We start from the raw sequence: 12,974 nt of genomic DNA, 5'->3' as shown, positions 1-12,974 counted from the left end.
ATTATACAGCATTATTCACATGTGAATAACATAAATACAGTCTATTATACAGCATTATTCACATGTGAGTAATATAAATACAGTCTATTATACAGCATTATTCACATGTGAATAACATAAATACAGTCTATTATACAGCATTAGTCACATGTGAATACTATAAATACAGTCTATTATACAGCATTATTCACATGTGAATAATATAAATACAGTCTATTATACAGCATTATTCACATGTGAATAATATAAACACATTTAAGTCCAGTCGAAAAGGAACATATGCATTATACAGTCTGATGTCTGTCGGTATGAAGGACAAATATTCATATTGCCCATCTTTTTTACATTTCTGGTGCAGACCAGAAGTGTAACAGGTGCACGGGTTCAAACGTCCGTGTCGGTGTCTTGTCACTGCCAAAAGTTGCCGAGTTGCACAACTCAATGACACTTTGCCCTGTTGACGCTGCCAGTAAGTAGTCACTTTGGAAAGTAGCGTTTCCAAGTGCTACAGTACCGAGCTCTCGTCGGCGACTTTGTAAATAAACACGATTATTCTTCGTCAGACGCGCTTTGTTTACATGTCGGATCCTACCTATTAAGGGCAAGGTCCTCTCACATTATTTCATTTTAAAAGCCGTCTAAAGTCCAAAGCATCTTATCAAAATGGTCACTCTCCACATCGCCTTTGTCTATCTTGCTAGAGATCGAAACCGAAAGTTAACTTTGTGGGACATTCCCAAATATTTTTTTTTAGATCTTTAAGAGGGAAAGTGTAGCTGTCATTATGATGTGCAGTCATGTTTTCATTAAGGCTGCAGCTAACGATTATTTTTCTATCGATTAATCTATAGATTATTTTTTTCGATTAATCGGTTAATCTATAGATTATTTTTTCGATTAATCTATAGATTATTTTTCCTTTTATCGATTATTTTTTTTATTTAAAATGAAGATGAAAAAATAAATGTTGGCCAGTTTTTTCAAAAGGCATGACTTTTATATACAAAAAAAAAAGTATGGCCACTCAGTCAACATTGACAACAACATGACAAAATATTCTGTAACAATGTAAACATTTAAAACTTTTAACATTTAACAAAATTAAAAGTAGCTTATTTGCTTTTTAATGTGCAAATATAAAAGTAAACATCCAGTGCAAATCTTAATATTCTGCAATAGTATAAGCATTTCTAAAGTAAAAGTATTGCTTATTTTGCTTTAAAATGTGCAAAAATAAAGATAAACATCCAATACAAAAAAGTGCAAAACGAAATATTCTGTAACAGTGTAAACATTTCAACAAAAGTAAAAGTATTGCTTATTTTGCTTAATAACACAACAATGATAGTATGATTAAAGTGAAAGTTAATTGTTGGTTTGTACATAGTATATGTAACTGTTAATGTTGTAAAAGGTATTTGCACAACTAATTAACGTTAGCGTTAAAGAGGAGCGCGTCTTTGTAAACACTGAACAGGCACGCCAAACGCGCCTCTCAGAGCGAAACAGTGTTTTAGTTTATGAATTTACAACGCAGATACAAATGACACATTCATGATTTTGTGTAATGATGACAACGTATACTCACGCGGACGATTGACTAGTTGATGGTGATGGCAAGAACGCTGTCGGGTGTTTTCTTTTCAAATGTTCCTTCATAGCCGTTGTGCTGCTATGATAGGCCATTTCCGCTCGACACAGTGTGCATACAACAACTGTCAAGTGTTTTGCTTTTTTCGCTGTGCTTATCCCACACTTGAAGGGATGTACCAATGCTGAATGTGGCTTCTGGATTTCACTCAAAAGACCAGACCGTAGTTACTTTTTCCTTTTATTTTCCTTTAGTTTGCAACAGTTTTTCCAACCAAGAAACAGCTTCTTTTTTCTTCTTTAGTCTTTTTAGCAGTCTTTAGTAGACTTTAGTTTCTTTAGCTGTCATTTGCTGTCTTTAGCTGTCATTAGCTGTCTTTAGTAGCCTTTAGTAGCCTTTAGCTTCTTTAGTAGGTGAAAAACCTTTTAAGGACAAAACACCACAAGATTAACATGCTGTAAAAAATCAATCAATTATCAATCCCATAATTTACAACTATTAATTAGGCTATCAAACTCTTAACCATTAAACAAGTGCAAGAAAATGGACACATCTTTTCCCTTTAAGTTAAAACAGATTTGAAATAAATTGTCTCAACATAAATGCACCAAGATACATATAAAATACATTTAACACCAGAAACACAATAGATAAATGCAACAGAAAACCCAATATGCAAATACATAAATACCTAACCAATTAACCACCTATTTAGATACATATTTAAAATCCATATTCAATATAAATATATTATTAATTTATGGGTAAATGGGTAAATTAATTTAATTTACCCATCTCACCAGCGCAACAGGTGCGCCACACCCACGAAGAGAAATATTAAATCTTACATACTTTTGGCACAACTCTGGGTTATCTGTAATGAACTAAACCTTTTTCCACTCTGCGCTGGCGTCTTTTGTACTCCTTGATTTGACACAGCGGTCTAATTACCGGGCTCGCGCACCAGCAGATGAGACGGGAGCGCGCCGCGTTATACCTGCGCGCCAACGTAAACTGATCGGCTCTGATTTTATAAGCCGACTGGCCGAAATAATGCCGAATTATATACATTTCCTGGGGTTGCCTAGGTGAATAGGGATGCGGATGTGCTCTAAGATCAAATATAATTTTATTAAGTGGGGTTTGGCTGGTTGCTAAACAGCCACGGTTGCGAGCTCGCGCTTCAGCTGACGAGACAGCTGTTCGCCGCTACAACATTATTAGGCCGTTTATAGAAATACTCCCACACTTTTGACGACTTTTGGCGTGCTTTTTTTCCCTCGCTCGCACCGCTCGCATCATCTGCTTTGCGCTCCGCCATGACGGCAGTGTGACGTAAATATGCGACGCGTCGAAGCATAAAAACGACGTCGACGTATTTACGTAACCGATGACGTCGACTACGTCGACGCGTCGTTTCAGCCTTAGTTTTCATATGACCGTAAGTCTTCAACTATACAAAGTATTTCAATGGTTGGAATCTGCATCATATACTAGTTACTATGGTCATCTAATTAGTTACTATGGTAATCTAATGAGTTACTATGGTGATCTAATTAGTTACTATGGTAATGTAAGTCACAGCAGCTCAGACGAGGCACCAAGCAGTGTTTCCAGAGCCTGAAATGTGGGTGTCAGGGACAGATGCGGAAGGAGATTTGTACAACAAAGGTCTAGAACCGGGGTCCTCAAGTACAAATCTTGAAGGTCCACAAATGTTTTTTTGAAACAGGCTGGGTCCGTTTATTATCGGTCAAGCTTATATAGTTCAAACATGGCACCCATCACTTCAGTCAAGCATTATTTAATTATTTCTGCATCAGAGAATGACTTCTTGTGTTTACCCAAAACCCATGTTGCTATTTGTTTTTGTGTCATAGATTTAACAAAAATCTTGCTTGATGTTTCATATGACTTTTTCAGCCTCGTGATTTCTTTTTTTCTTAGCTCTGAATCATGAGGAAATGTCTCTTCAAATTCGCGGTGCTCTTTCAGATAGTGACGTTTCAGATTTTCACTTTTCACCAGAGCAACAGCAGTGTTGCATATTAGACACATTGGTCTGGTACTTGCAGTAGGTAGGATGAAACATATTGCTCTGTCCATTCTTCCTAGAAACGTCGGTTTTCCCTGTCCACCTTTCTTTTACCAGCCTGAGCCAACTTGGAGCTTGCCATTGTGATTTGATTCACATTCAGTGACTGACGAGTGAACAGTTAGCGAAGTAGCGATACGAGACAACTGTGTGCCTGCAGCGAAAGGTTCCATGCACTGTACACATGTGTATGACCCAGGTGGTAACAGCCTATCAGCGCGTCGTTGTGATAGAGATGACAACCCATACCCCGGAATCAGCCAATCAGAGTGGAGTTCTCTCGCTCTTACTCCGTCTCTCTCTCTTTCTCTCTCTGAGAGAGAGAGAGAGAGAGAGAGAGAGAGAGAATGAGAGAGACGGAGTGAGTGAGACAAGGAGAAGTGTAAACGAAACGTGGAGATATTTGACTAAAAACAACAAAGAACGTTGACTTGCGCTAGCGATAACTCAAAGATGAATCCAATTATTATATTTTTTTATAATAATTATAATTATAATAATTAAAAAAAAAATTTTTTTTTTTTTTTTTTTTTTTTACTATAATTCGTGCTAGGTCCGGACGGACACGTCGCTGGGTCCGGACATGGACCGCGGTCTGCCTGTTGAGGATCCCTGGTCTAGAACTTCGTGATATATCAGATTGTGGGTGTTTTTTTTTATTTTTTACCTTTCGCGTTCATATTTCGCCGTTTGTTGCGTTGCGCTTGATTGTAAAATATGTCAATGGAGAGGGAGTGTGACGTTCATATGTTGTTAATATTCAGTGTTTTATCCATTATAGTTAATATTGTAACATTCTTTATTTTCATGTACATTCTGGGTGTCTCATTCAGTAAAAAAATTTAAAAATTCCATTCCGTTTTTTTCAGGCGGTCTGTCATAACTTTTTTAGCTTTCAATCAGACATTATTGTGAGGTTTTGTATTAGTGTTCCTAAAAATAGATATACCGCCCCCCAGACACATTTGTATCTCTAAATTTGGCCCCCAGACTTGTTTTGTTCTCTCTTTGTCAAAATAATTGCCCAGGCCTGCCCTAAGACCATTACAACGAGAGCAGTGGTTCTTAAAGGGTAACATTATCACAATTTCAGAATGATTAAAACCATTAAAAATCAGTTCCCAGTGGCTTATTATATTTTTCGAAGTTTTTTTCAAAATTTTACCCATCACGCAATATCCCTAAAAAAAGCTTCAAAGTGCCTGATCTTAACCACCCGTCCATTTTCCTGTGACGTCACATAGTGAATACAAACAAACATGGCAGAAAGAACAGCAATATATAGCGACATTAGCTCGGATTCAGACTCGGATTTCAGCGGCTTAAGCGATTCAACAGATTACGCATGTATTGAAACGGATGGTTGTAGTGTGGAGGCAGGTAGCCAAAACCAAATTGAAGAAGAAACTGAAGCTATTGAGCCATATCGGTTTGAACCGTATGCAAGCGAAACCGACGAAAACGACACGACAGCCAGCGACACGGGAGAAAGCGAGGACGAATTGGGCGATCGCCTTCTAACCAACGATTGGTATGTGTTTGTTTGGCATTAAAGGAAACGAACAACTATGAACTAGGTTTACAGCATATGAAATACATTTGGCAACAACATGCACTTTGAGAGTGCAGACAGCCCAGTTTTCATCAATTAATATATTCTGGTGAGGGATGCCGTCAAGCTGAAGAAGGAGTCCTATCGGGTTCTTTTGGCTCATAGGACTCCTGAGGCAGCGGACAGGTACCGACAGGCCAAGCGGTGTGCGGCTTCAGCGGTTGCGGAGGCAAAAACTCGGACATGGGAGGAGTTCGGGGAAGCCATGGAAAACGACTTCCGGATGGCTTCGAAGCGATTCTGGACCACCATCCGCCGCCTCAGGAAGGGGAAGCAGTGCACTATCAACACCGTGTATGGCGAGGATGGTGTTCTGCTGACCTCGACTGCGGATGTTGTGGATCGGTGGAGAGAATACTTCGAAGACCTCCTCAATCCCACCAACACGTCTTCCTATGAGGAAGCAGTGCCTGGGGAGTCTGTGGTGGACTCTTCTATTTCTGGGGCTGAGGTTGCTGAGGTAATTAAAAAGCTCCTCGGTGGCAGGGCCCCTGGGGTGGATGAGACCCGCCCGGAGTTCCTTAAGGCTCTGGATGCTGTGGGGCTGTCTTGGTTGACAAGACTCTGCAGCATCGCGTGGACATCGGGGGCGGTACCTCTGGATTGGCAGACCGGGGTGGTGGTTCCTCTCTTTAAGAAGGGGAACCGGAGGGTGTGTTCTAACTATCGTGGGATCACACTCCTCAGCCTTCCCGGTAAGGTCTATTCAGGTGTACTGGAGAGGAGGCTACGCCGGATAGTCGAAACTCGGATTCAGGAGGAACAGTGTGGTTTTCGTCCTGGTCGTGGAACTGTGGACCAGCTCTATACTCTCGGCAGGGTCCTTGAGGGTGCATGGGAGTTTGCCCAACCAGTCTACATGTGCTTTGTGGACTTGGAGAAGGCATTCGACTATGTCCCTCGGGAAGTCATGTGGGGAGTGCTCAGAGAGTATGGGGTATCGGACTGTCTGATTTTGGCGGTTCGCTCCCTGTATGATCAGTGTCAGAGCTTGGTCCGCATTGCCGGCAGTAAGTCGGACACGTTTCCAGTGAGGGTTGGACTCCGCCAAGGCTGCCCTTTGTCACCGATTCTGTTCATAACTTTTATGGACAGAATTTCTAGGCGCAGTCAAGGCGTTGAGGGGATTCGGTTTGGTGGCTGCAGGATTAGGTCTCTGCTTTTTGCAGATGATGTGGTCCTGATGGCTTCATCTGTCCAGGATCTTCAGCTCTCGCTGGATCGGTTTGCAGCCGAGTGTGAAGTGACTGGGATGAGAATCAGCACCTCCAAGTCCGAGTCCATGGTCCTCGCCCGGAAAAGGGTGGAGGCCCTGCCCCAAGTGGAGGAGTTCAAGTACCTCGGAGTCTTGTTCACGAGTGAGGGAAGAGTGGATGGTGAGATCGACAGGCGGATCGGTGCGGCATCTTCAGTAATGCGGACGCTGTATCGATCCGTTGTGGTGAAGAAGGAGCTGAGCCGGAAGGCAAAGCTCTCAATTTACCGGTCGATCTACGTTCCCATCCTCACCTATGGTCATGAGCTTTGGGTTATGACCGAAAGGACAAGATCATGGGTACAAGCGGCCGAAATGAGTTTCCTCCGCCGGGTGGCGGGGCTCTCCCTTAGAGATAGGGTGAGAAGCTCTGTCATCCGGGGGGAGCTCAAAGTAAAGCCGCTGCTCCTCCACATCGAGAGGAGCCAGATGAGGTGGTTCAGGCATCTGGTCAGGATGCCACCCGATCGCCTCCCTCGGGAGGTGTTTAGGGCACGTCCGACCGGTAGGAGGCCGCGGGGAAGACCCAGGACACGTTGGGAAGACTATGTCTCCCGGCTGGCCTGGGAACGCCTCGGGATCCCCCGGGAGGAGCTGGACGAAGTGGCTGGGGAGAGGGAAGTCTGGGCTTCCCTGCTTAGGCTGCTGCCCCCGCGACCCGACCTCGGATAAGCGGAAGAAGATGGATGGATGGATGTAGACATACCCTCATCCGCGCTCTTTTCCTGAAAGCTGATCTGTCCAGTTTTGGAGTTGATATCAGCAGACCAGGGAAGCTAGGGTCGATATTCTTCTCTTAAACATCTTCGGTGGCATAAGGGACGGTGTGAGCCAAGACATCCAGGGGGTTTAGCTCGCTCGTCTGCGGGAACAAACTGCCGCCATTGCTTGCCGTGCTACCGAGGTCCTTTGTCCCTGAATTTGCTCACACACTCCGGCAGATTCAATGGGGGTCTGGCTGGCGGCAGATTTCTTTGACTTTATCGTTGGAAATGCATCTGCTTTGAGTGTCGCAGGATATTGTCGGAGGCAGATATTTACATATATCCGAAGTTAAGTGTTACTTCTTTTGATTCATAGTCATATTTGAAAACAGCTGGTGTTTTTCCATGTGTTCTCTTTCTGTTTGTCTGCAAGTAAACTGTGTGTGTTAACCTTGAAGCTTTGGAATGTTAGAAAGAGCGATAATGGGCATTTGTTTTGGCTAGAGCGACATGACTGCCAGGGACTTAAGAGGGGAGAGGGTTTGGTCGGGGGGGGGGCAGACCATCTTGGCGACGCAATTGAATGTTGTATGCTGGACTGGTCTGAATGTATATATGCAAAGCTTTGCAAATATATTACAAAATACCTATTCTGTCTCTGGTGGTTTTTCTACTCAGCTTTAAGTGTCGTAAAGAGCTTGGGAGCGACTTGTGACTTGAATTCCCTGGGAGGAACAACTGGTCCAAAACGCAACAATATCCACACATTCTTGCCATCTCTGTCGTAGCATAGCTTTCGTGGGTAAAGTGTGCCGGAACAAACGTCCAATTTCTTGCCACTTTGGCATCTTTGGGCCACTGGTGCAACTTGAATCCGTCCCTGTTGGTGTTGTTACACCCTCCGACAACACACCCACGAGGCATGATGTCTCCAAGGTACGGAAAAACAGTCGAAAAAAACGGAAAATAACAGAGCTGATTTGACTCGGTGTTTGAGAAAATGGCGGATTGCTTCCCGATGTGACGTCATCGCTCCGAGAGCGAATATTAGAGAGGCGTTTAATTCGCCAAAATTCACCCATTTAGACTTCGGAAATCGGTTAAAAAAATATATGGTCTTTTTTTTCTGCAACATCAAGGTATATATTGACGCTTACATAGGTCTGGTGATAATGTTCCCCTTTAACCTTGTTGGAGGTACCGAACCCCACCAGTTTCATTTGCGCATTCACCGAACCCAATGCAAGCAGCATTGGTCGGGCCCGCGTATTTGGCAGGTGCTAGTCCTAAGTGTCCCAATACTTTTGTGAAGTTTTAATCCTAAGCGTCCCAATACTTTTGTCCAGTTTTAGTCCTAAGTGTCGCAAAACTTTTGTCCAGTTTTAGTCCTTAATGTCCCAATACTTTTGTCAAGTTGTAGTCCTAAGTGTCCCAATACTTTTGTCCAGTGTAAGTGTCCCAATACTTTTGTCCAGTGTAAGTGTCCCAATACCTTAGTCCAGTGGTAGTCCTAAGTGTCCCAATACTTTTGTCTACTATTAGTCCGAAGTGTCCCAATACTTTTGTTCAGTGGTAGTCCTAAGTGTCCCAATACTTTTGTCAAGTTGTAGTCCTAAGTGTCCCAATACTTTTGTCCAGTTGTAGTCGTAAGTGTCCCAATACTTTTGTCCAGTGTAAGTGTCCCAATACCTTAGTCCAGTGGTAGTCCTAAGTGTCCCAATACTTTTGTCTACTATTAGTCCGAAGTGTCCCAATACTTTTGTTCAGTGGTAGTCCTAAGTGTCCCAATACTTTTGTCAAGTTGTAGTCCTAAGTGTCCCAATACTTTTGTCCAGTTGTAGTCGTAAGTGTCCCAATACTTTTGTCCAGTGGTAGTCCCAAGTGGTTCATATGTTCATAACTACAGTTGGTCGCTACGTCTGTAAGTGCAAGTTAAAACTCTCCTATGCAAGGCGAAAACCGTTTATCAACAACACCCAGAAACGCCGCCGGCTTCGCTGGGCCTGAGCTCATCTAAGATGGACTGATACAAAGTGGAAAAGTGTTCTGTGGTCTGATGAGTCCACATTTCAAATTGTTTTTGGAAACTGTGGATGTCGTGTAAAAAAAGGAAAAGAACCATCCGGATTGTTATAGGCGCAAAGTGTAAAAGGCAGCATGTGTGATGGTATGGGGGTGTATTAGTGCCCAAGACATGGGTAACTTACACATCTGTGAAGGCACCATTAATGCTGAAAGGTACATACAGCTTTCGGAGCCATCCAAGCAACGTTACCATGGACGCCCTTGCTTATTTCAGCAAGACAATGCCAAGCCACGTGTTACATCAACGTGGCTTCATAGTAAAAGAGTGCGGGTACTTTCCTGGCCCGCCTGCAGTCCAGACCTGTCTCCCATTGAAAATGTGTGGCGCATTATGAAGCCTAAAATTGCACAACGGAGACCCCCGGACTGTTGAACAACTTAAGCTGTACATCAAGCAAGAATGGCAAAGAAATGTGTCTCCTCAGTTCCCAAACTTTTACTGAGTGTTGTTAAAAGGAAAGGCCATGTAACACAGTGGTGAACATGCCCTTTCCCAACTACTTTGGCACGTGTTGCAGCCATGAAATTCTAAGTTAATTATTATTAGTTTATGAGTTTGAACATCAAATATGTTGTCTTTGTAGTGCATTCAAGGCACTTTTTTTTAAGGCGAGTATTGGCCAAGCTGAGGAAAGAGATGGCTCACTGTTGTGTCTTCTTGACAACAAAATGTCTTCATCCTCCAAGTCTTGTCTGTTACAGCCCGCCACCTGGACGCTGTCGCACCTGTGACTTTGGGAGACAACGCGGACATGATGTCCTCCAGTGATGACGTTCGAGGGGAAGGTATGGAAACCTTTATGTGAATCTTTGGCCACCTCCTGATTCCATCCTACTCCGACTCCGGGGTTGACCATTCAATGCAAAAAGTCAGTGTTCAAAAACAAGAAAAAAAAATACAAAAATGAGGGGTATTTTATTTGAACTAAGCAAAATGATCTGCCAATAGAACAAGAAACTTTGTCTTGTCAAGACTTTCCAAAACAAGTCAAATTAAAGCTGCAAGCAGCGATGGACGGGACCGACTTTGACGGCACATAAAATCCAAACCAAAACAGTAATTAAAACTCTTTGGTCAATTTTTAATCAGAAGGGTTCAATCTGTCTCCTGCGCTAGTTTGAAGCCGACACGACAAACGCGCTCAGAGGAGTTAATGTTTGAAAAAAGGTGACCGGTTTTTACAAAACTTTTGTTTTGAAGGGGGAATTGCAAACTTCCTATTGATTTTTGCTGGGGATTGTCAATACATGAAATGTAGGTCTAAGTGAGACCTACATAGAGGTTTTTGTTTCATGTCTCTAAGACATTCCTACTGGAAGTTACAGGCAGTTTTGTATGAGTTTTCTTCCTAGGAGCAGTTGTGTCTGTGTTTTCTTCATAGGGGGCGCTAGAACGCAATTTTGAGTTTTGGGGTTGGTTTTTTTTTATTAGATCGCAATTTTTGCCAGTCCTGATGTGTGTGTCCAGTTTGGTGAGTTTTGAAACATGTTAAGGGGGTCAAATTACAGCTCAAAGAGGCAAAAGTGACTGTTTTTAGTAAACTTTTGTTTTGAAGGGGGAATTGCCGACTTCCTGTTGATTTTTGCTGAAGGATGTCAATGTATGAAATCTAGGTCTAAGTCAAAACTACATAGAGGTTTTTGTTTCATGTCTCTACGACATTCCTACCGGAAGTTACAAGCAGTTTTGTCTGTGTTCTTCCTAGGGGGCGCTAGAGTGCAATTTTGAGTTTTGGGGTTTGGTTTTTGATTAGATGGCAATTTTTGCCAATCCTGATGCGTGTGTCAAATATGGTGAGTTTTGAAGCATGTTAAGGGGGTCAAATTACAGCTCAAAGAGGCAAAAGTGACTGTTTTTAGTAAACTTTTGTTTTGAAGGGGGAATTGCCAACTTCCTGTTGATTTTTGCTGAAGGATGTCAATGTATGAAATCTAGGTCTAAGTCAAAACTACATAGAGGTTTTTGTTTCATGTCTCTACGACATTCCTACCGGAAGTTACAAGCAGTTTTGTCTGTGTTCTTCCTAGGGGGCGCTAGAGTGCAATTTTGAGTTTTGGGGTTTGGTTTTTGATTAGATGGCAATTTTTGCCAATCCTGATGCGTGTGTCAAATATGGTGAGTTTTGAAGCATGTTAAGGGGGTCAAATTACAGCTCAAAGAGGCAAAAGTGACTGTTTTTAGTTAACTTTTGTTTTGAAGGGGGAATTGCCAACTTCCTGTTGATTTTTGCTGAAGGATGTCAATGTATGAAATCTAGGTCTAAGTCAAAACTACATAGAGGTTTTTGTTTCATGTCTCTACGACATTCCTACCGGAAGTTACAAGCAGTTTTGTCTGTGTTCTTCCTAGGGGGCGCTAGAGTGCAATTTTGAGTTTTGGGGTTTGGTTTTTGATTAGATGGCAATTTTTGCCAATCCTGATGCGTGTGTCAAATATGGTGAGTTTTGAAGCATGTTAAGGGGGTCAAATTACAGCTCAAAGAGGCAAAAGTGACTAGTAAACTTTTGTTTTGAAGGGGGAATTGCCAACTTCCTGTTGATTTTTGCTGAAGGATGTCAATGTATGAAATCTAGGTCTAAGTCAAAACTACATAGAGGTTTTTGTTTCATGTCTCTACGACATTCCTACCGGACGTTACAAGCAGTTTTGTCTGTGTTCTTCCTAGGGGGCGCTAGAGTGCAATTTTGAGTTTTGGGGTTTGGTTTTTGATTAGATGGCAATTTTTGTCAATCCTGATGCGTGTGTCAAATATGGTGAGTTTTGAAGCATGTTAAGGGGGTCAAATTACAGCTCAAAGAGGCGGCGGAATAATAATAATAATAATAATAATAAAACGCACAAAATACAATAGGGTCCTCTGTCCCAAAGGGACACTGCGGTCCCTAATTAGCTAACTTCAATGAACCCAAAAATACCTTAAAATAAGTATATTCTCACTAATAACTAAGTCCACTTTTCTAGGTAGAAAAAAAATAGAGACCTTTTTGCTCAATATGTTGAAAAATATTCTTAAATGAAGTAAATGCTAGTGCCATTATCTTGACATAATGATATTACATTTCTTGAAACCAGCAAACTTATACTAAAAACTAGTTTATTGTTCTTAATGGAAAGGCAACAAGGCAAGCGCTTGTTACTCTCGGGGTCTCCTAGCCGCTCAGGCAAATTATATTATCTAAAAATGCATTTTTCCATGGATAACATGACATCATCGCGTCAAGTGCGTGCTCTTTCAGTCAATTAGTGCGCATATATACAGCCCGGCCCCCGGCCAAAATGTTTTTAATTGTAATTTTGAGGAATTTATCTGAATGTGCATGAACTATTTCTGTTCAAAATAGTTAGAAATGTCAAATGTTTAAATATTAACTGTCAGTTTACTGTACTGTGCCAACTGTACTACTATATGAGTACCTATTTTCTATTGTTTCATTGGAAATAAAACAGAAAGTCCATTTGGCTGTCATCTGTTTAATTATTAAGTCGTGATTTTTTATTTTTTGCTTGAAATAAGAAATGATGACTTTAAAAAAGTAGTTTTATACTTGTGAGTGTTGATGACACAGCTTTGCAACACTTGATATTCTAGTTTCAAGCATGTTTTACTCAATATAGCTCATCAAATCTGTAA

The 12,974-nt window shown here is 41.9% G+C and overlaps 1 protein-coding gene across 3 annotated transcripts in view; it reads left to right on the top strand.

The window, feature by feature from the left end:
- The window catches only part of slc36a1 (solute carrier family 36 member 1), a 532,187-nt gene that overhangs the window by 11,520 nt on the left and 507,693 nt on the right, over nucleotides 1-12,974 (top strand). For all 3 annotated transcript variants that reach the window (XR_009816923.1, XM_061976518.1, XM_061976517.1), the window contains exon 2: nucleotides 10,045-10,128. Coding sequence is in view for 2 of the 3 variants with exons in the window: in XM_061976518.1 (XP_061832502.1) it covers nucleotides 10,095-10,128 (34 nt within the window). In the remaining variant the exon portion in view is untranslated. The remainder of the gene's footprint in view (nucleotides 1-10,044; nucleotides 10,129-12,974) is intronic.

Source organism: Nerophis lumbriciformis, linkage group LG16 (assembly GCF_033978685.3).
Source record: "Nerophis lumbriciformis linkage group LG16, RoL_Nlum_v2.1, whole genome shotgun sequence".
Classification (NCBI taxonomy): Eukaryota; Metazoa; Chordata; class Actinopteri; order Syngnathiformes; family Syngnathidae; genus Nerophis; species Nerophis lumbriciformis.
This window is presented reverse-complemented; position numbering and strand designations above follow the sequence as displayed.